This window comes from Garra rufa, chromosome 16 (assembly GCF_049309525.1).
Source record: "Garra rufa chromosome 16, GarRuf1.0, whole genome shotgun sequence".
Lineage (NCBI taxonomy): Eukaryota > Metazoa > Chordata > Actinopteri > Cypriniformes > Cyprinidae > Garra > Garra rufa.
In genome coordinates this window covers 35,166,341-35,191,133 of record NC_133376.1, presented here as the reverse complement: position 1 = coordinate 35,191,133, position 24,793 = coordinate 35,166,341, and the positions used below count along the sequence as shown (strand labels likewise).

Here is a 24,793-nt window from a genome sequence, read left to right as displayed (position 1 = left end):
AATCTTGCTAAAACAGTCAATCCTAATGACCATGATTTGTCATTATTAATCTAAAATCCTGAGTGTCTCCAGATCAATAAAGGTCTAAGGATGGCCAAATCTCCACTAGCCTTTTAGAAATGGGATGTTACAACAAACCACTTTTGCTCATTTTAGCTTAATTTTAAAGGGGTCATCAGATGCAACACTCACTTTTACATGTTGTTTGAACATTAATGTGTGTTGGCAGTTTGTGTACACAACCACCCTACAATGATTAAAAATTCACCCAGTGGTATTTATTTAATCTTTAAAAGTAATATCCCCTTTTTAAAATCAGGTCATTCTCAGCTTCTTGTTGGTGTGACGACACACTGACAGAGGATGCTCCCACGATAGTTGATAGTTGACTGACGGCTGAAGGTCTGGAATTCATGGCAGCTTTAATTGGCCAAGGCCCGCCCATAAGGCCGTTTGACCGACATGTCAAACAGCCAATCACAGTTTGTTTCGTTCAGCGTCACGTTTCGGTGCATGGAACTGCCTCAACAACAGACTGGCGTGCAACAAGTCAGTCATTGAAATAACCAGTTAAATAAGAAGAGGGAGAACAGTCAGCAGAACAGCAGTAAGTCAGTAATTTGTTTGCGAACGTCGCAAAAGTGTATAACAACAATCGCGTCTGCATAAGCACCTTTTAGCAAAACGCGGAGTAAATCAGTCTGCGCTTTGTTTCCCGGAGGACCGAAAGCAAACGCGACACTCGCGTCTCCCGAAAATCCGGTCAAATTCAACTAATCAGATGACGTCTTCGACATTCCTAAAGTGTTTCCAGTTAAGTGTACCATATGCATCAGACGTTTAGCCAACGTTCCGTGGGCGTGACGTCTGAGGCTGAGACTATGAGCGCCGATATTTGCGTTGCTGTTTATGCAGGGTCAGAAAGCTCTCGAATTTCATCAAAAATGTATTAATTTTTGTTCCAAAGATAAACAAAGGCCTTACAGGTTTGAATTGACATCAGAGTGAGAAATTAATGACAGAAATTTCATATTTGAGTGAACTATTCCTTTAATCTCTTCTCTAGGGTGCTAGAAGAACCTGGAACCTCACCAAGCACTTGTTTGTAAACAGTCATTTTCTATAGCACATAACAAAAGCTTCCTTCAGACTGTAACTTCATTCATACTGCACACCGTATCACATAGTTTAGACTCAGCCCACTTTAAAAGAGTCAATAGTAAATTAAAGAGTTCGATTCCCACTGGCATGGATAAAACAAACCCTTATTCGACTCTTGCTGCTTATCGATGGCGTCTCTTCATTGTGATCCTCCTAGAATATTCTCCTCACTGCTTTTTGATGCCGGGTGAGGTGCACAGGGAGCTTGATAATGAGGCCAGGTGATTGTCTTATTAAGCAGGCTGGATGACTGGAAGCCTCTTCAATTTGAGTGACTGATTAATGGACACATGCTACGGCTCCCAGAGCAAAGAGTCAGTGATCTTTACGTGTCTGGGGCTCCATTACGCTGCATGGGTGCCTTCATTTCCTGCTGCTGTCTCTACAGTATGTGGAGGTGCAAAGCGGTGGCCAGCGAGGTTGTCTGTCAGTGCTGCACTCTGCAGCATATTTGTTTGCATAAGTATTTGTACTCCAGCCAGATAAGAAATTATCCCATCATTCGGTTGCAGTCCCATGCGAGTTGCGTTTGGCAGCGGTTCGGCGATCAGCGTTTCGCATCACGTTTGGTAAACAGAGCCACCTCGGAGCCCCATGCTGCGAGAAGAGCGGCCGGCTTTTGTTTGCTGGATTATTTGTATTCTCCCACACTGATCTGTGTCACTAAGCGTTTAAGAAGCTTTGTTGGGGACTCGGAAAAATTGTGTTTTTTTCTTGATGATTTCTTCGTTTTCTGTTACGAGACATTTAAGATAATTAAGTTTGAAGCTCAAATGTGTCCCTGCTGTTTGTGTCTGCCTGTGTGGGAGGCCCATGACCATAGATGTGCATGCAGCACATAACTGAGAGGATTGTGGGGCTGACCATTACATTTCGTTATTACAATAACTGCAATTGTTTTCCTTTTTTTATCAGCTCCACTTACGCTGAATGAATAACCATGAATCATGCTTTGGTTAATGTGAATTTTGCAAGGACGTGGGGGCGGACTCGCATTAAACCAACAAGATTGAACCGAACCGATCGTGCCCCTTTTTGCAGACGCGTAGCGTGAGTGAGATTTGTGCGGAAGATTATGGTATGAATGAGGCTCTCTGCAAATAACTGCAATCAATCCTGTAATGGGAGCATCAGGAGAGGTCTCGTTAATAAGGAAGAAAAGCGCATCAGTAGAAGAAGAGAGAAATCAAAGTTGCATGCTGGGATATTCATATCTTAGAGAGGAGACTGGAATTATTTGATACTCACTGAAATGAGTTGACTGCATGTGGGCTAAAAGAACACCGTGCAGATGCATGACGGGGTTTGTGTGTTTGCAGGAAGTGTTTAATGAATATTTCGCTATTTTGTATGCTTTCAGAAAAAGGATGCTGATTGGTAGGAGAGCTGTGGGATTGTGCCACAATATATTTCTTGAAATAATGTTTTAACTTACTACTAACTAATGACCCTCAATGAAACATATCAGCGCTGGCAATTATTTCTTACACACGTTTGGCTAATGGAAGGGCCACTCCAAGTTAAGTACCAGCTACTCGTAGACTTCAATTCACTTCTGCTTTTTCCTCGCCATATTGTCCTTTTGCCATTTACAAATGTTTAACCTCTTATCTAACACTGAATAGAAACAGGAAGTCAATAAACAACATTCAGATTTTCATATGGACGGTGGTTGACAGTGAAGTGGATAAAATCATTTGTGAAGAAGGCTCTCTCTTTTCTGTCAGAACTGTTGAGCGCTGAGGTTGAGTAAAAGCTTTTTGTGAATCTCCACAAAGGTCGTATCGACCTCTTCCACTAAAGTTGTAAAGGAGGGAAATGTCATAGAGTAATTTGATGGAAGGTAAACAAACTCACACATTTGTGCCAGACCAAAAAAAAAAATGTATAAACCGACGCTGTGTTACCACAATAGTGTTATTTTGGAATACTGTGGTATTTTTAATAGTAATACAAAATAAATACTAAAAGTTACGTAGAATAGTATTTCGTTGGTCATGTTATCTCAGTTTGTCAGACTTAATGAGACAACTACTATAAAATGACTATTATTTTTTTTTTTATTAAAAAAGGTCAAAATTACTATTTATTTATTTATTTATTTTTATTTTTAAATATTTTTATGAAGGAAAAACTAAGTGCAAATATTGGGTGCACTTTTAACACAAAAATGTACACTGCCGTTAAAAAGTCTGGGATCAGTAAAATTGAAATGTTTTTGAAGAAGTCACTTATGCTCATCAAAGTTGCATTTGTTTGATTAAAATACAGAAAAAAATAATACTTAAAAATATAATTTATTTCTGTGATGAAAAGTGGAATTTCTTTATTACTCCAGTCTTCAGTGTCACAAGCTGATTTATTATCAATGTTTGAAACAGTTGTGCCGCTTTATGTGCACTGTGGCACTTTTTATCAATTTAACACATCCTTGCTGAATAAAAGTATTTATTTCTTTCAAAAAAGAAAAACATCAAATTTACTGACTCCAAACTTTTGGACGGTAGTGTATAGTGTTAGAAAATAGTTCTATTTTAAATAAATGCTTCTTTTTAACTTTTTATTCATCAAAGAATTCTGAAAAAAGTATCACATGTTCCAAAAAAATATTAAGAAGCACAACTGTTTCCAACATTGATAATAAATCAGCATATTCGAATGATTTCTGAAGGATCATCTGACACTGAAGACTGGAGTAATGATGCTGAAAATTCAGCTTTGCATTATGAAAATAAATTGTATTTTAAAGTATATTAAAATAGAAAACAAAACAAATAATATTTCATAATGTTACAGTTTTTTTGTATTTTGATTAATTAAATGCAGTCTTGATGAGCAGAAAATACTTATTAAAAACATTAAAAATCTTACTGATCCCAAACATTTTAACGGTAGTGTAGCTTTAAGTGTGCAACTTTTTTTTTTTTTTTTGTCGAGCTCATCAACAACCGCTAAACAAACAAACAAATAAAGTGACAAGCTGCTGTGCTTTTCGTTTTCCCAAACATTTAAGAAAATTTACTGTCAGCCAGCAGACGTGCTCATAAAACTCTGTATATTGTCGGCATTCGCAGGTGAAAGGAGAACACTTGTAAATTTCTGCGGCAGAGTCTACGCCTCACATCCGAATTACACTGATCTCAGCGAAGAATGATTAAAACATGCATTAGATGATATAGGAGTCGGTGTGGACATTGATTCGAGCATTAAATATTCCTGCCTTTTACAACTCTCCCTTGAGAGATCTCCTTCAGTCCTCTTTCTGCTTCCCGTAGAATATTGGAGTCAAGATTGCCATTGCTGGGTTCATTACATTGCAGCTTTAGTTAATGAAACGGACCCAGGCTGACGCAGGGGCCCTTTATGTGCACCGATCAATCGGGCCCCAGTAAATCTGAGCTTAACCGTCCTTTCTCATCTTAATGCTCTGTAGATTTTTCTGCTGCCCACTGGCCACTATATCATAAAGGGCGGTGAAAATGGAAGTTATATTTAGCTGACTGACCTTTCTGAGACGTACATCTGTCTGTCACCCTACAGTCTTTGTGTGTGTGCTGTACTGATTGTTATTTACTGTCGACAAAGCTGGTTCTAATGTCAACTCCAGGTGCTAGGTGTTAGTCGAGACAGTGACACACACACACACACACACACACACACACACACACACACACACACACACACTGGTTAACAGACACTTGGAAGCACAAAGACACATTATATTTAGGGATCTTGCAATCTGAAAAGACCTTCCCATCTCTCTGTGCTGTATATGAAAATTCATGCCCAATCAACATGTCTCTTCTTTATAGACTTTAAACGCTTGTTCTCATCTTTACGTCTCTTTCTATTTATCTTAAAAATAGAAAACACACACACACACACACACACACACACACACACACACACACACACACACACACACACATGCGCTTTCACCGCTCCTGCAGAGTTATTGTGTTGAAGCAAGCAAAACAATAGTGATTTTAAGGCACTTTTATCTGCATCAGGACCAATTTACTCTTGCCGTCCCAAAAACCGACAATTTCAATCGCTAACTGAACAGTATGTGGCCTCTGCCGCACCTACATCAATGCAGCCAGGAATGATTGTGAATGCCACATTGTATAAAGACTTTTATTGTTGCAAATAATGCTGGGAGAAAAAGAAAAAAAGCAGCTGTGCGTGTATTTTCTTTTAACACTTTTTCGTTCTCTTTCCCTTTTTCTGTTTTTTAGAAATACACAAAGTCTGTGTTAATTTGTCAGACATGATCACGCACTGTAGAAACAGAAGTTTGATTGTGGGAGTGCAGTGTTCAGCTGCTAGGCTGATTACTTTGTGGAACATTTGATGTCTACAATGTGCTCTAATTCGCTGTTGTAATGGAAGTCATCAGCGCTAATTCTCAGCTTTGATTTTCGACAAAAGATGGTGATTTAGCATTGCCCAGGGTTTCTCAGACACCTGATGTTCTCTTCTCAGACTTGAAAGCAATTTTATTATTATTATTTTTGAGAACACATTTATTATAGCTTCTCCCCCCAGTCCATTCATTTTTTTTCTCTTTTATTGCATTTCGTTCTTGTAATCTGCTTTGAGCACTGTAATGCCTGATATCTGCCCTCAAAACAAATACATCGGACAAGTAAAAGACTAGATGAACATTTACAATTACTGTGTATAAATATATTTGAATTGGTGTATTGATTGTTTGTTTGTAGTCTATACTTATACATGTGTACTTTATGTCTGTGTGTGTCTGTGTGTGTGTGTGTGTGTGTGTGTGTGTGTGTGTGTGTGTGTGTGTGTGTGTGTGTGTGTGTGTGTTTGTATATATACATGCATATGCGTATAGATATACATACGAGGAGCTCTTTTCCAAAACGCTATAAATCCATTTTAATAGTTTTCATGAAAATGAAATTTTTTGCCTAGACCCATATTTTTTGTTAATATTCAATTTATCCTGTTAAAATGGCCTGTTGGGTCAGTCTGAACATGTAAAACAATGATTGTTAAATGAAACAACAATATTGTTGATTATACATTCAAAGTTTATATTTATTTTTTTCAAAACCATTCTTTTTTTTCCAAAACATTGCTCCTTTATGTCTTAAAAAAACAAGAGAACGTGCAACATATGGCATTAAGGACTCATACAATAAATTAATATAAATCTTTATTTTTAATGTCGGTCTTCGTTTGTTTAGACTTTCAGATGCTGCCTTTCCATTTGCGTTATGTACAGGAGAGGTATGACCCTGTCCTTGTAAACCTTGTTTGGTCTTTCATAAAACTGGCTAAATTTATCATCAGATCGTCTGGTGACAGCTATTAGTTTGCGTGTTTTAGTTTGAAAACTCCTGTGTTGCGTTGTATTGTAAATGGACCAAAACTTTTGGAGAATTTTGAAAATGATAGCGACATTCTCTTTGCGTATCCTTGATGACCATGTAAACAATAACATCTTGCTCGTTGCTGTTACCATAGATATGTAAAAGTAGATTCCCTTTTCGACCGCTCTAAGCACGTCCTTTATCCAAACAATATTGAATCTTCCTATACACGCTACACGCTAATGTAGACGAGGATCGTTTTCATTTTAAAACGCCGTTTTAAAACGAAAACGCACTAGTAAACAGGGCTTGAGTGACGAAACTTCTTTTTTGTTGTTGTTTTTTTGTGATTTCCTTTGTCTAGTCTGCATTTTCTAACCGCAGGTGCAGGTATCACTGCCTCATCCAGGCCATTAAAAGTGTTAATCGAGTTTAAAGCACTCATTTAGAAGACTGAACACAAACATATCTCGCTTCAGAACGCCACCATGTTAGATTGCGTCGAACGCTCGCCGAATTCTGACTGGTCGAGAGGATATATCGCATTTAGATTAAAAACAGGTTCGGCGCTTATAGCGTTTTGGAAAGAAACTGCATCTTGCAGTACATTTGCCATGAAACATTTATTGAGCAGTGAATAGGTTCAGTACACTGCAAAATGGCATAATTAATTCTTTTTTTTATTATTTGGCATTTATCGCGTTTTGGAAAAGAGCTCTTCATATATACATACATATATTTACATATGTAGTTTAGCAGTAGTACAATAGCAAGAGTGCAGTTTTTCTTTCTTAATATCTGCTTGATTACAAATATGATAATGATTTGTTACTGAATTAATCTACGTATTTGAACAAATCGACTCAGCTAATGATTCATTGGGCCATTCATAAAGACAGTCACTTGCTTATTTCCTGAATAAATAAGCTGTTTGAACGAATCAGTTGAATGAATGACTAAATGATTCACTAATGAAGACAGTGACTTGCTGCCACCTACTTGTGGTTTTAGTTGTATATTTTTCATATTGAAAGTGTCAGTTTTTTCACATTTCAATGGCCATTTAAAAGCCATTCATCTTATTTATGCTATTCTAATTGCAGCATAAATGCACTTCTGAAAAGTGTATATATAGTATGTATGTTTGTAACAGTTTTTTTAACAGCAATTTACTTGGCTCAATGTGTTCTGGGATTGAAGTTGTATCTTTGAAGGATAGATTTACTTCATTAGATTAAGGCTAATTCAAGAAATGTTAGAAGGCACTTGTTCATAATTGTTGAATTGTTCAAATTCATTTGTCTATGGTTTTTAAAGGTCTTTGTTGAGTATGCAGTATAAAGAACGGCAAATTTGTCTGTGGTGCCTTAGAAACTAGGTTTTGAAAAAGATATTTTGATACCACTGGTTAATATGTATTTATTTTTAGGAATAGCATGCACTGATGAATAAAGAAGCACAATGCGACCAGGATTGATGTTGATTTCAGGCTGCATTTTTTTCTGAGCGCAGTCATCACGTAGAGTGTGTTCATGTTTAATTTGGAACACCAACATAATATTCACTGTACTTCCCTTTCTTCCCACAATTTTAGCCAATGTTGTCAATCCAGAGTCAGTGAGTGTAACAAAGCGGCGTACAGCAGCAAAGGCAGGCCTTCAGGGGACGGAGCCAATGCGATTCGTGTTTGGGTCTAAATAAGTTGATTGAGTTTGCTGGTGACAATGTATAGTGCGAAGGACTTGGTAATGTTGTTAGAGAATTAGTGCCCCATGATGAATTGTGCGACAGAGCGGCTCTGACAGCCCCATGGTGGTTTACTCTTAGCTGTGCAGTTTATACTCATTTAAACGCCAAGGACTTTTCACTTTTGTTTAAGGCATTTATTCCTGCCCCCTACGTGACAGCCCAGCTCACTGTTGAATGGTAAAAAGCCCCGGATGTTTGCATGAAACTTCAGCGTTCCTCGAACTAATCAGGTTGCGGAGCTCTCCGCCTGCATGCTGGGTTTCTTAGCCTTGCATTTTTGGGATATTGAAGGGTCCTGTATTTCCAGAGGAAGCCAGATTGGAGGAAAGCCAAATTCTCCTCTCATCAGAGTCAGCGAGCGGCACTCCACTGAGCGTTCCCTATAACAGAGCAATAACAGCAGACAGGACAAATCCAGCAATGAATACAACTGTGTTTCTGACTCAATAAAGACACAGAAGAGACAGCGCTGGATTTGAGCCTGTAGGGCTGAAGATATTAAACACGCAGAGCACTTTTTAATGTGTTGGCTTGAGCTGCCATCATTCAGTGAAGGGGATTATTGATCCTGGCTGCCATTTCTTTCCTTAGTCACTTCATAAAGAATCGGATGACTGGGGAGGGACCGCTGGGTGTGGCATCCTCCTTCTCTTTTCTCCATTACTTTACCTCCTGATGGCATCGATCTCCAAGCTGGCCTCCTCTCCAGAGAGCCGCCGGAGCATCTCTCTGGGCAAGGCTAGCTGTTATTACAAACCTCTCCCTTTATAAATGTGCAGTTCCTTTCTAAATTATGTCTGGAACAACCGTCTGACCATTTTGTACCAAGCTCTAACCAAAGGCACACAAAAGAGGAAGAGAGATTATTGATTATTTGAACATCACAAGGATTGTTAGCTGAACAAACATAGTGGTATTGATAATTGGAAGGGAGAATGCTCTATGAAAGACAAAACTTAAAGTTTTAATATCAAATCAGTTCTGCTGTTCATGCCGTGGCAAAATGATATATAGTCACAGTCCCGATATTTCCTTTGCAGCCTTTTTCCATTTTCTTATGCTGCACATAATGTTTTATTGCTGTTTTTCTTTTCTCTATTAGTGGAATGGCACAACATGGCGTGCCTTAAAAGCTAAGATGATTTTGCCTAACAGTTCAGAAACAAAGTATGTGTCTTGTCAACTTTAATTTAAATTCAAAACATACTCAATGCTAAGGTTAAGTAGCGCATAAATCTTGTTAACATTCTTTTGTTGACTTCTGTCATCAAGAAGTTAACAGCAAACAACAAGAACATATGTTTATAGAGTAAATATATGTTGAGAGAGAGAGAGAGAGAGTAAAAATATCCTTTAAGGCACCTATTATGCCTCTTTTTACAAGATGTGATATGTCACAGGTGTCCCCAGAATGTGTCTGTGAAGTTTCAGCTCAATACCCCATAGATCATTTATTACTGCATATAATTTTGAAAATGCCTAGTTTGAGTGGAAGCAGCCCATACCTCAGATACTCTGCCAAAAAACATTTGTTTGGTTTTGATTATCATGTCTATTGTGCTAAAATCATGTGTTTTAAAGCCATAGTAGTTTAAACTTCTGATATATGGTTGTCTTAGTGCACACCGAAAGCGTCAGTGACATGGCATGTGAGAACTCAACTAAGTTCTTTCATGTCTTATTGCGCTTAAACTGTGAAATACACAAGTTTATGTTAAAAGGCACACAGGTTACAATAACACAGTCGATTATGTCTGTGAAGGTAAACAGCTGGGAAAGGAATCGCATCGTTTATATTAGATCTGTGTATTCAGTGACAGCAGCGTAATACACAGTACCTATACTGCTTTCTACGCTTTTTATGTGACCCAAACAATAAAATAAAAACAGAAAATCACTCACTGCTCTCAACCAAAAAACTTCTATAGCTTTAACAAGAAGACATTTCTTACTTGAAAGCTGATTTTTAAATGCTCTAGTGCTGCTTTACAAACCAAAGTCATTTCCTCATATTTTTATGATTTCCAGTGTAATCTTTTCTTTAACTTTGTGTAAATATTGAGGAAATTATGCCATGTTTGAATTATAATGATGCATTATTAATGCAAATAAGGCTGAGGCATGAAACAAACACATCAGTTGTGATCAAAACATATCATTTTGAACACTACATTTCAAGTGGGATATTATATTGGGATATGCAGTGGTTGTTACTGTGGTGAGAAAAGAGTGTTCTGTTATGATTTCTGCTCTTAGTCGTGGTGTTGTGCTCAGTGAGAGCAGGACTCTCATTCATCCATGTCCTCAGTGGGCCGCACCCTCACCTTCATCCTTTCACCATCCTGTTTCTAATAAATGTGCAAATCGCTTTGGTTTGTGAACCCAGGAGCCTGTGCTCATCAAGGTCACTCCATGGCCATGTTGATGGCAGCATGTGGGTGGAGAAAGAGAATAGAAAAGACAACTTTTCCTCTGAGACGAAAAACAGTGTTGTGTCTTTTCCCCCGCTTTTGGGTGAGTAGATGCAAATGTATTTATATATATATATATGAGGAAAGGCTGTGAATATAGACATTCTACTGTATGTGGAAGTTACCTTGACCCTGATGTTTTTAGATTTTATTATGCAATATTACATATTACATTTGTATTGCACAATATAGCAGTTTATGTGACCGTTAACTGATGTCAGAGAACCATATACGTGTAAATATATGTTCATTTATCAAATATTTTTAACTTAAAGCACTGAAAGTATTTTAGGTTGAGTGGGTTTGGCTTACAAAAAAAGTTTAGGAATACCTGTCCTAAGCAAAAAAGTAGCTTGTTGCTGTAAACTCTCCTGTCTCACTGCTGAAAAATGTAGTTAATTTACTAGCATCACTGCTGTTAGTTACTTCCCAATGCTGATCAGTGCCATACAATATTAGTTCTTCTCTGTCAATGTTGCCCACGATGACAACAACACTGGGTGAATGGGACTCTATCCTCCAGGTAGCCACTGCACTCTTCATCTCAGCATATTCAACACCCATTACGAATTCCAATTATTACTCTCTAAGCCATACAGATCCTGAAAGCTTCTGCATCCTGTGCAGTGATTTGCTCTGCGGCCCCTTATGGGTGTCTCCATGGGAGCCATAACAGTAGTAAAATATTACCCAACATTTTTTCAAAACGTGCTGACTACAACAACACACAGCTAATTGAGAACTTACTCGCCAATAATGACTTATCATACTCTGCTCAGCACAGTGCTGATGCAGGCAGGCTCATTTAGCAAGCCAGAGTTTACCACTTAATGAAGTCTGAAAATGTCAGATGGAAAGAGAGAAAGGACAAGGGCTTGCATATGGATTCAGCCATTGAAATCCCCCCACTGCAGTGCCCCCTGAGTATTTATTTATGCATTTTTTTGTTACAACCTTCATTTACACATTTGCTTAATGGGCAGTTCAGCGAAAGTGTACAGTAGTGCTGTTTTTATTTATGTTTTTGCCGGGTCAGTAGGTTAAGTGTGTATCATAGCCATTCTCTAGTGATGAAAAAGGCAATGTAATGTATCACTCTCCTGCTGTTCTAGAGCTAAAGCAGCAGTAGCAGGCCTGTTGTCGCTTTGTCTGTAAGCTGTCACTCAGCCTAACTGTGGCCGATTTCATTTCATTTTCTTTTATAGGTAATTTTCCCCAAGACTGTTGTCTTTCTTCTGGATGTATCTCTCTCACTGCATACAACTGTTCACACGTGGCCTCACAAAGGCCAGATCGAAGATCTGAATGTTACCTATGGTGTCCTACAGGGCTCGGTTCTTGGCCCCATTCTGTTCCTCATCAACTTGATCTCACTAATTGAGATCGTAAACAAAAGACGCATAATGTTTCACAGCTATGCTGACGATAAACAGCTCTATTTTAAAACTACCCCTGTGCCTCCACATCACTAGTAAAGCATTGCCTTTATGAAATCAGCCTATTCGCAGCCATAATCATAATCTTTTATTCCCTTTTAAGTATTCTTATCTAATTCTCTTCTCTAAGATTGCTTAATGCAACAAAAAGTGCTGTACTAATTAAAATGATTGTTAGTAATGAGGTAATAGTGAAGATGAGATTGATATAAAGTATGCTTTGAATTGGGTCTGTGTTTGCTAGATATAAACACTCTGATAACTGAAGCTGTGTATGTTTTCAGTCCTTTCTTTGCCTACTGTACAGTGATGGTAGCTATTGTTCTGGGGGATGACATAGATGAATGGAGGTAGGGATGCTCTAATTGTTTCTTGTGAGGGGGGCTGTCTGGTTGGACTGTCTAATCCCCTTTTATGGAGGGAACCTCCACTTCCCTTTTCTGTCTGCGCAACTAACCATAAGTGAGAGCTGTTTGCTCACTCACACATCCAAACCGTCTTCCCATTTCATTTCATGCATTAAAAGGGACATCCTCCCTTTCTTTTCTGCCCATCCAGAACTCTCTTCCATATTCTCCTCTAATTTCTTCACTGTTTCTTCTTAAATGACCGTCTTTGTTCACTTTACCATTCTGAGCTGAAGTATTGGGGCATTAATACTAGTGTACTACTACACTCCTAAAAATAAAGGTGCTTTAAAAGGTTCTTCACAGCGATGCCATAGAAGAACCACTTTTGGTTCTTCAAAGAACTATTCAGTCAAAGGTTCTTTAAAGAACCATCTCTTTCTTACATTTTTATAATCTTAAGAACCTTCTTTCACCACAAAGAATCTTTTCTGAAACAGAAAGGTTCTTCAGATGTTAAAGGTTCTTAATGGAACCATATAGACAAAAAAAACTTTCTTCCATGGCATCGTGAAGCACCTTTATTTTTAAGAGTGTAATACTAACAATGCAAACCTTTTTTTATTTTAAAATTTTAAACCAAATTAATTTCATTTATATTTCATAAAAAGACTAATTTACTTATTCACACTTCTTTCTGCATGTTACGCCTGTATTGGAACTGTCATTGGTGATTCATTTAAAAGATTTGTTCAAAATTTCTGATTCATTTAAAAATATATATATTAGGAGTGAGTCATTGAATCATTCATTCAAACGATTTGTTTAAAAAACATTGATTCATTCAGTAAAGAAGCAAGCGACTGCTTTTATAAGCAAGTCACACAATCATTCACTCAACCGTTTTGTTCAAAAACACTGAATCATTTAGCAATCAAACATAACTTCTGCGTGGTGCTCAGTTTCACAGTGGTTCTGCTGGCTTTGTTTGGAACTATTTTCATTGAAGGAACAAATTGGATATATATTGCATCTAAAATGTAAGTTACTTATTACCTTTTTGTTTTGAACTGATATGTTAGAGCAATATCACACAAGAATGCATGAGCATTGCTGCAATGTATCATAATGGACAGCCCAAGCCATCATTGCTACTGACTTGACTTGCAAAATAGTAACAAAGGCTTAAAAACATATTTCACACACAATGTATTTGGAATATTGTTTGTTTTTTCTTATTTCCCTGCTGAAAAAAACCTCAGCTAAAACCAACCTAAGATGGTCGTCCAGGTTTTAGAGGGGTTTTGGCCACTTCCTTGGCTGGTCCGGCTGGGAGACCAGCTGGAACAACCAGGTAAAACCAGCTTGAACAGCCTAGCCAGGCTGGGAGACCAGCTGAAAACCATCTACTTTAAACCAGCTAACACCCGCCAACTAGCTTAGCTTTTCAGCAGGATTTTTTACATACTTGTTGGCTGAACCCTTGTACTGTATGTGATGGTATAGCGGTAATCTGTGTTTATTATGATGATTATTATTTTGAATTTTTCTAAAATTGTTAACAAATTTAAAGCAGATTCTCCTTCACTGCTTGGTTGAGTTGTGAGCCAGGCGATGACGTTCGCCGCAATAAATTGTGAGGCTAAACCAAGAATGGCTTTGGTTCAATTATTAGCATTGTACAATCCAGGGTTTGCCTGAATGCCACAGTCAGAGTCCAAGCCACCTCAAACTCTCAACTCCATTTGCAACACTGCTTCAGAAGGGTCTCGGCCCCCACCACCTGCATAACAAGATGTGCCTTGAGTAATGTTCTCATCTGCTGGAAATAACACAACTAATAGTGAGATGCAACAAGGCCCTGCCGCTCCTATTATCAATATGTGGCAGGAAGCGAGAGGGGCTCGGCGGCAGATGCAAATTAGAAAGGGAGAGAAACTTGTCAGACTCAGTCACTGCTGCTGAAATCATTCTAATCTTTTTACCGAGGTGAGACCACAGGAGAGCTCAACAACATGCAGGCCTGTGGCGTATAGTCACATCCTGTATGTTTGTGAGAAATGAACCTGTTTAAAACATGAGACGGGGCTATAGAAAACCACTTACCTGGGAAGCGCTTTCCATCTCAGTGCTTTAATGTATTGTGTGTTTGTGCTTTCTTTTTTCTATGCGTAATTTTTGTTTTCTTTTACATTTATCTTTGTTGTTGTCTCCATTGTTTTCTTTTTTTCTTATGATGCCACTGAAGCGTACCTCGACGATGATGTGGATGATTTCGATGACCCTTTCGGAGATATTCCATTCAGTAAGTTGCCATTGAACCTTAACCCCTGTGAATATGTCTGAATTAAATTCACTATCCTGATCCTCAAGAAATATATTTTGTTATATTTTGTTTTACGTGTTTGTGTGTTTCCAGCCATGCGCTTGTAAAATAGACGGTCATTTATTGTGTAGCCTCTATTAACCTGATCCACCTGCTCCTGTTTATTGCTCCTGAGTTAACTGCCCACCTATCAGAAGCTTCTGGCCAACATATGAGACAAAGTCTTCTGTTATTGGCCTTGCCACCTGCAATATTGAATTTCTAACTATTTTATTTAATATTCCTCAACTTGCTGTCCACGGATGCAACACATAAGGGATCAGGGCTCTCTTTCCTGGCCTTCAGAAAGGTACATGCTGAACTAAACCTGTAGCTGTTAGTGAAACTAGTGTGAGAAAAGTTTGTTGTAGTTGTTAGTATTCGAAAGCAGTAGATTCCTTTGCATCACGGGACACTATTTCACCACTTAACTTTGCCATTTGTTAATTTGGTTTCCTGTATTTGAAGAAGATTTCCCCACAGACTCTTTTTGCCTTCAGATCCAAGCCTTATTTGCGTTGTCTTGAAGCATGGATTCATGGGTAATGCTTTCTTATTGAATTTTAAAGTTTTCATTTGTAGCCAATTATGCAGTGACAGCAGACCGCATTCCGTTCGGCTTTCTCTCACTCCGAGATAGTCTCCGTGATCCCAGAACAGACTGCTTAAATATATTAACATGACTAATCATCTCCCAGATCATCAGAATAAACTCGCAGAACTGACATTCTCCCGTGGATAATGGATCAACCGCTTCCTCGGACTCGACATCTAAATATGAATATAAAATGCAGACACTGTATGATAAGGAATATAAAAGAGCCATCAGACAGCAGCGTACAGATTCAGATGAGGAAGAGGTGAGATTTCATCAGATGCAAACAATCACTGTGCCTCTGAAATGGAAAGGAGCAGTTCAGAGGTGACCTTGTGAATACAAAGCTCATTGGCTGCCATGTGGAGTTGCAAATCAGGGGATTTGAAATAGCATTAGTGGCAAACATTATTTTTAATATGTGTTTCTTCTTGATCTGTTGGTGGTGCTTATTAAGAAAAAAAAAGGAGAGGGAAATTGACATACACCACACACGCACACTTGGAGATCCGCTCGTAATGCCCCCGATGGTCGATCGGGACTTAGAAGAACAGAAGACAAGACCCCGTGCAATCAGTGCTGCTCACCGGGTCTGATTGATTTGCTAGTTTGTGTGTTGTCAGTCTTTTCCTCCACTGTGGCAGATTGTGTCTCCAGGAAAGTGCCCCCCATCACAAGCCTACACATTATGAACTCCATTAATCATTGCTCTTTAACAGACTCCGTAACCAATTAGTTTCAATGTTTGGAAAAAAGCAGGATTTTCAGTCCATTTATCATGGGCATTGTATAATTATTAGAACAATTACCTTCTCGGCAAAATGCGCCGTTGCTGTTTTCCATCAGGGGACGTGAAGGGCCCACATCTCCTGGTCCTCCGTTCTAAATGGTTTTGCAGTGACAGCTTAATTTGTGTATTGCATTTTGATTGGTGGCAAACGGTAATAATGAGTACTTGTTTAACTTTGGGCCCTTTAATGCATCTGAGTCTCCTGTACACTTTTTCAGTTTTCTTGAGGTAGGGGAGCTAGAGGATGCTAAATACTACAGCTTTTGCAAGTGGAGACTGTGATGGGACAATGGACTAATAAACTATGGTTAACGTGTAGTTAAAAAGTCTTGGTAGTGATGGGACACTGTGCTGGCAGATTATGGTAAACACAAAAAGACTTGAATATCTTGCAAAGATTTGCTGCCATGAACCTTGCAAATCCAAAGCTAAGCATTAAAGGGGTCATCGGATGCTCATTTTCCACAAGTTGATATGATTCTTTAGAATCTTAATAAGAAGTCTATAACATACTTTGGTTAAAATTTCTCAATGGTAGTGCAAAACACTGTACCTTGTCAAAATCAGCCCTTTTTAGAGCAAGCTATTCTGTTGCATGTTCGTTTATATGCTAATGAATTCTGCTCATCCTGCCCCTCTCTGCAGTGGGATGACGAGCCGTAATGTTTACTTTAGCCGCACTAAATCCTTATACTCACTTCTGCTGTGGGTGAAGCTGCATCATAAATGATTTGCACGAACATAGACGCATATGTAGATTGGCGCTGTCCTTTCAAAAACGAAAGTAACATTAATCCTCTGCGTCTTCAGCAGCTCAGATGTCGGGAGTAAATGACGACTGCTATGTTCATTATTCCATCCAACAACAGAACACCTCAATCGCTCAATCAGAGACATTCTTGTCTTCCCCAGCGCTCAAGTAAACACAATGGCGATCGGAGTCAAACTGTTTCAGCTCGGTGAGGGCGGGTATAAGGTGAGGTGCTCATGTTGATCAACTATCGTATTTTGCCCTCTCCCACACAACTTGGTGGACAGATAAAATCTTCATACTCCAACTCCCAATAATTGATTAGCAGCCAGTCAGATCTGAATAGGTGATTTTCGCCAGCTCTCGCCATTTTTATATGCAATAGGCATCAAACACTTCACGAATGGTCCGTGGGCGGTTTCGTCTGAGGCCAAGTCTGGTTTCTGATGTCCTTCTAGACCCTGAAGGATTGCTCAGCAGTCACAGTGCTAATTAATTACAGCGGCAAAGCCATCTGGCTATCAGTAATCCCAGGTAACAGCTTCAGACAGCTTTCAGCTGTCATTACATCGTTAGGGGTTATGCTGTATCATGGCTAACATACGCTTACATTGAGACGTAATGTTTTCACTGTGTACCATATAGATGATTTGACTTGCGATAATAGTAGGCTTTTATTCTTGGCTTTGGCATTTCAAGTTGGCATTTCTTTCACACCTACTCTCAGCATTCCTCCTTCCCTTGAATATCCCTCCATCACACGCATTTCAGATTCTTGCAGTGAAGCCGATGGCCTGGTTCTGTTTGTTTTGCCAAAATCTTCGGGTTTGTTAATTAACGAGAGTATCAGGGTGTAATGGTCACAGTGCTCCGGTCTGGTCATTTTGACAACACTGCAGGAGATAAGAGCGATGGAGAGAAAGAAAAGGAGATATGGACTTGGAGAGAGCCAGACGGCATAAAAGGTTAAGAAAACAGGCCTTGTGCAAATTTTCGCCCACGGTGCGGCATAAAGATGGAGTATATTTCTCGTTGTGGTGATAGATGGTATAAATTAATGTTTACTTCCCCCTCTGGCACAACAATGCTTTGTTTTTCTCACAGCTGAGCTGTTTTGTTCTTCTTGTGCACGGAAGTTAGTACAGATTCCAGAATTGTCTCTAGCTTGTCTAAGTAAGGCCTCACATCACATTCATCTCGACCTGCCAGAAGGATCTGATTGGTTTGCCAGATCAGGCCCTGAGACTTTCATTTCCAGAAGCTTTCAGAAGTTACATGGCTCAATTATTATTCAGTCCTCGTCTGCTAAAAGATCTTCCTCCTAACCCGGAGGCATGATGGGACGCCCACCCCGGTGTGCTGCAGGCCAGCCACCGTCGGCTCAGTGTGGCCCCCTGCAGGGCTTGGCAGGTGGGCATAACTGCATCAGTGTGATGCTCAGACATACTGGCAGGCTAGCAGATGTGCCTATTAGTAGGGTGAGCAGGAGTCTCCATCCAGCAGAGCGTCTCTTAACACTCATCATCTTTACTGGTTTATCAGAGCCCCAGCGGTGTGTCTGAAATCTCCCAGATAGCCGCCACCCTCCCCCTTATTCCTCTCAAGGTGACCAAACTGGCACAAACCTCCTGCCGTTTTCCAGGAAAGCGGTGGGGTTGAACGTCTGAGATCTTTAGCCTCTTCAAGTCCTGCTTACACCTCTCTCCTGCCATTTATTTATATCTCTCGACACAATCGTTTTGCCCCACAGACTGCAAAGTGCAATTCCACTTAATGTGTTGTTTATATGCTGCCTAACAGGGATTATTACATTATACATTGTTTTTTCTTCATTTATGGCTATGGATTTAGTCATACTTCACAATCTTACTAGTTTATTTAATTTGTAGGTAAAATGGTCAATGTATGTGTGTATATACACCTTGCAGAATCTGCAAAGCATTTATTATTTTACCAAAATAAGAGGGATCATACAAAATGCATGCTTTTTTATTTTATTTAGTGATGACCTGAATAAAATGTTTCACATAAAAAGATGTTTACATATAGTCCACAAGAGAAAATAATAGTATTATAAAAAAATATATGAATTTATAAAAATGACCCTGTTCAAAAGTTTACATACGCTTGATTCCTAAAACTGTGTTGTTACCTGAATGTTCCTCAGCCCTTTTCCCCCCCTTGTTTGTTCTAAAAAATCCTTCAGGTCCTACAAATTCTTTGGTTTTTCAGCATTTTTGTGTATTTCAACCCTTTCCAACAATAACTGTTTGCTTTTGAGATCATTCTTTTCACACTGAGGAAAACTGAGGGACTCATGCAACTATTACAGAAGGTTCAAACGCTCACTGATGCTTCAGCAGAAAAAACGATGCATTAAGAGCCGGAGTTATAAACTTTTGAACAGAATGAAGATGGGCACATTTTTCTTATTTTGCATTTTTCTTATTTTTCATTTAGTACTGCCCTTTAGAAGATACAGAAGGTACTAACATGTTTCCAGAAAACAAAATAAGTTCAGTTTCAAAAAGTTTCACCCTCCGGATCTTAATGTTTCGTGTTTCCTTCTGAAGGAAGGTAAAATAATTAACATTTTGCAGACGCCTATGGCATATTTTAGAGAATATGCCACAGTATAATTTCCTGTATATAAAAAAAAAACAACAAAAAAAACTAAACATTTTTGAGTATTTATAATTTTATAAGAGATATGACATTTTGCAAAATTGCTATATTATAATACATACCATTACTGTGAAATTATTATCATTTTGGACAGGCCGGCCACCCGTTTTTTTTTTTTTACAGATGGATTTGCTTGTTGCAAACGGTGGCTTAAGCTCAAGATTTCATCCTTTTTTAAAACCCCAAACTCTTTGTGCCTTTCTTCCAAATCCTATCAATATTCATCCAAGCTCCCATGGTTCCATCTCACACCCAGGATTCTCCCTTAGGGCTCCTCTGCGAGCCCCCTGCTGGCCGAATACTCTCACTGCAGGATGGGGAGGGGGCCTCCCGGTGCCTCCCGCCAGTGTTCTAATCCAGATTGATCTGCACGGCACGCGGCTTCATCGATCGTGCCTCTCCAGGCTCTAACGGAGGCCCTGCAGTCTGAGTCTGCGTTGCATCCTGTTGGCAAGCCTATGCGTGTGTGCGTGTGTGTGTGTGTGTGTGTGTGTGTGTGTGTGTGTGCGTGTGTGTGTGTGTGTGTGTGTGTGTGTGTGTGTGTGTGTGTGTGTGTGTGTCATTATATGTGTCAAAACATCCTCAAATTGGTCTTCTTCCATTCATTAGCGTTCTCTGCAGCAAGACCTGGCATAGAATCACCTGTGATCTCTCCCACCTGTTGTTGTTTGTGGGGTCCCGCCTCTCCCAGGGTCTAGCTTTGGTTCATCTAAACCCACCATGACCAGTCAATAAGCTAATCGTTACCTAATTGGATTTAGCAATCTTTGTGACTTGGCGAGCGTATGAAAAGGATTGTTTCTCTTTGATTAAGGGCGCTAGTTTGTGTTTGGCAGCACTGATCATTTTTATTTCTGTGTTTGCGGAAGAGGCCAAAAATAGAGGTCTTTCTTTTATATTAAAAATGAATGGATTATTCACCCACAAATGAAAATCATCATGTCGTTTTAAAGCAAAATCTCTGTTTTCATTTATTTATTTATTTTCCTTTTTGTTTTTTACATCAAACAAAAAAGAGGAATTTTTGAAGAATTGCCTGGTCACTCTATTCAATATAGTGAAAATGAATGAGACCAGGGCTGAATCCTTCAAAATGTATTCAAAAGCATTATAAATGTATCATGAAAGGGATTGTTGCACTGTATTAAAGGTCTTCAGAAGCAGTGGAATAGATTTATTTGAAGAAAAATCTATTGAAATCGTTATTCATGGGTCAAAGACGAAAAAGGGTTTAAGCATAAAAACAATGAGTAGAATACTGCTTTAAATAGAGGTCTGTCTTTTTTATTAATTTTTCTATTAATTTTTATTAATAGATTATTCACCCACAAATGAAAATTATCATATCATTCTTAAGCAAAATCTCTGTTTTCATTTATTTATTTTCCTTTTTTTTGTAGTTTTTTTTTTCACTGAACAAAAAAGGAGGAATTTTTGAAGAATTGCCTTGTCACTCTATTCAATATAATAAGAAAATGAATGAGACCAGGGCTGAATCCTTCAAAATGTATTCAAAAGCATCATAAATGTATCATGAAAGGGATTTTCGCACTGTGTCAAAGGTCTTCAGAAACAGTGGAATAGATTTATTTGAGGAACAATTGAAATCGTTATTCATAGGTCAAAGACAGAAAAGGGTTTAAGCATAAAAACAATAAATGTAATACTGCTTTAAATTGTTGTTGTTTTTCCCTCAAAAAATATTAAAAAGTTTTCTGTTTAATTTAATTGCATTTTTGTTGTTGATTTTCTGAGCAAAAAATAAATATCATACGTTTTCCCCTAGTTTGCAGAAGACAAGTCCCAACTTTTAAGTAAATTAAACTCTAAAACCGATTTGTGAATGAATCATTCAGATGTGAACTGGATCATCTGATTCATTAGCAGATATATGACTCAAAAGAATTGTTATTGGTCAATTGTCATTTTAAAGCTTGAAAGCCCCAGTTCTCATCCTTATAATTATATTAAAACAGAATGACCAGAATATTCTTCAGAAATGTGTTTGTTGTGATCCACAGAATATTTCATATATTTATTCAGTTATCTTTTTTGGAAAGAAGAAAGAGAGTTTTGAACTAGTGTTTTAATGCCATCACGCATCCCTAGAAAAATATCACATGACACCAGAGTCAGATCCAGAGGTCAGATTTCAGTGATACTGGACTGAGGCAGGATGTTACCACTAACAAGACCGACAGCATTTGCAAATGCATGAACCAATCACAGGTAACCTTCTCTCAAATGCTTCTGCAGTTCCCATGGCAATAGGGCGCCTGTTGCAATCCCTCAGGGAAAAGATCGTAGTCTTTGCATGACACGTTCCCTTGGTGACACCTGTATCTTTGGGGTTAAAAAAAAAAAAAGCTGATGCATCAACACAATAGTAATTGGCATCTGTTGTATCGAGAGCAAAAGGGCTCAAATTAAAAAGGAGAGAAAAGAAAAAAACAACAACAATGAGGAGCTGTTATTCAGCTCAGCACCCTTAGAGCAGATCTCACAACAACATCTGACATTGAAAATATTGAGTGGACAAATGAAGCATGGTTTTTCTCGCTCTCTGGCAGGCTGCAGACCAGGCATCAACCTGATTTAATTCTCCTCCTGTCTGGTTTTCCAAAAAAGCTGTCGCTTACTTACCGTGTCACCAGGGGTGAAGTGACATGGAACTGCGAGTCCACGAATCCATTTTAATTCTCACCTCCGAAGTGGATCTAGTCTTGAAGATGTGGATTTACAGCCGGAACAACAGCCGATCCAATATGCTTCATTTGCACATTGAGACAGATGCTAGTCAATTTATTGATATCAAATAAGAACGCGCCATTGATCGAAAACGCATTGTTCAGCAGAAAAGGTGCGGCGAGAATGCCGATATTCTCATTTAAATAGGGCTCGTCTCAATCGTTAGACCCTCTAATAGGCATGCTTTGCGTTACAATAAGTTGCATAATGACAGAATATAAATATAAAAACCTGCATCAACACCTTTGTTGTTCAATTTACAAGAAGCTGCGTTTCACTGAGGGTGCTAAACGCTACAGAAATACAACAGATGACAGGTCTTAATAAGTGGGCATGAAACTTCGTGCAGCGAAAAAGAAAGATACAGAGAAACAGATGTCTGCCACAGTGTGTTCGATAAATGCTCAAAAAGTGTTCTCCAAATAGGGCACACATCTCAATTTAACCTCGGCCTGCCAGAATGTTCTCTCTTAGTTTGGCAGATCAGTTAAGGTCAGTCAAAAGAGTTATAGAAGATACCTCAATGCACAACAAATGTTCTCTGTTGCATGTTCGCAACTGACTTGATGATATGCAAACACACTGTTGCGCAGTCTTCTCACTTGCCTTTCCTCTTTGTTGTTTCCTTCTGTCATATACTGCCGGTAGCCTGATACTGCAGAGAGATCTGATAGTTTCAATGTTTTTAAACCGATTTCCTTACGGGTCTAATGCCAAATGCGCACTACAAGCCTACAGACTCACATTTTTAAACAGTTTCTGATATTCTGACTAGTTGCATCGAGATCGATTTCCTCCCCTACTGTTGCTTCAGATTTCCTCGCCTACTGTAGCGTCAATTCCAAAATTTGTTCTCACACTAACTTACAAACATAGCAATGCAAAAATGTATCCTTGACAGCTTGTTAAAAAACAACAGGAAGAATGGGCTTGTGATTGTTTTTTTACACTGATTTGCACAAAAATGTGAGGAGAAAAAAGACAAGGAGCTGAAAAAATGTGGATGAGACATGGGGCGCTGGCTCACGCTTCCAAATGCGTCGCCCTCCTCTGGTGTTTTTCACTCTCTCGCAGTTTCTTTGGCTTTTTTCTTGCTTGTTCGGGAAATGCACACACCTGAAGAATAGTCGGCTAGATTTCAAACCAGTTTCATTAGAATGCATGCTAGAATAGTGTTGGTAACCTTCGGTGTGAATTGGTTAAAAACCGAGATTGCAGATGTAAAATTTTGAGTCTGCAGTCTGTTGTAGTGCACTACAAATATAATCCATTGTGTTCCAGTTCCTTCCTACAATTTTTGAGTCTTGCAGTTACAAAATGAGGCTAGTTTCTGCTATGGTTCGGCAAGAAGAGACGGCAACTCTATAATTTTACTAATGACACACTTTGTCTTTTTGACTCATCAGGGTTTGTTTCTCTCTCTTCCACTTCTACTTCTCTCGTTCTCTATCTGTCACTAAGTGTCAGTTAAACTATTGTTCTGGCAACCACAATTCAATCAATTCCAATTCAGGATCAATTGCACACTCCACAGCTCCATCCTGGCAATCCATGAGGCTTGCCTTCCCGTTGGCTCCTTCCTCTCTGTTCACGATCAATAGGTCACTCCTCTCAGTCCTATCCCAAATGAATGGGATTGGCTGTTCACCTATGCGGTTCCTTGCCTCTGCTGAGCTCACGCTTTTTAAAAAGGGTGCAGCTTGTTGCTTTCTTTATTTACGTTAGGCCTTAACTATGAACTATTGAGATGTTTGTGTGTAATGTCTTGACTTAATGCCTTCCTTTTTAAAGATATGAGGAATGACCCCAGTATCCTTCAGCCTTAGGTGTCTATTCAGTTTATTCAATTCAGTTCTACAATTATTCAAGCTTGTAAAGTGGTTCTTTGGTTTTAAAGAAAAAAGCTCACATACAAAAATACACAGTTTATTTTTTAAATGGTAGCTTTACTGCTACTTGCTTAAAAGCCAGCAGCCTTGGCTTTGATACTGTAACTCATGGTCACTATTCACAAAGTTAAAAGACATCGGTATTCTCTAATTACAGTCTTTGCAACATCGCTGTGTTGATATTTCTGACCCATTCTGATCTGGCTCTGTTTTAAACTTAAAGTATTAAAGGGATAGTTCACCCAAAAATAAAAATTACCCCATGGTTTACCTCAAGCCATCCTAGGTGTATATGACTTTCTTCTTTCAGACAAATACTAGGGATGCACTGAATGTTCGGCAACCAAAATAAGCAAAAAGGCAGAATAAATTATACCAAACAATGACCCAATCAAATAGAGACGCACACTAATGCAGCAAACATGTCGGCAGTGTGGAAGCATTTAAAACTGTCAGAGAAAGATGCA

General features: G+C 38.8%; 1 protein-coding gene across 3 annotated transcripts in view; it reads left to right on the top strand.

Moving 5' to 3' along the window:
* The window catches only part of tenm2a (teneurin transmembrane protein 2a), a 311,956-nt gene that overhangs the window by 32,596 nt on the left and 254,567 nt on the right, over window positions 1-24,793 (top strand). Inside the window, exons 4-5 of one of the 3 annotated variants that reach the window (XM_073820004.1) lie at window positions 14,752-14,808; window positions 15,146-15,178. The exons of 1 other annotated variant lie outside the window; for it this stretch is intronic. In XM_073820004.1, the coding sequence (XP_073676105.1) occupies window positions 14,752-14,808; window positions 15,146-15,178 (90 nt within the window). The remainder of the gene's footprint in view (window positions 1-14,751; window positions 14,809-15,145; window positions 15,179-24,793) is intronic. One more of the 3 variants, XM_073820006.1, reaches the window with a different exon arrangement.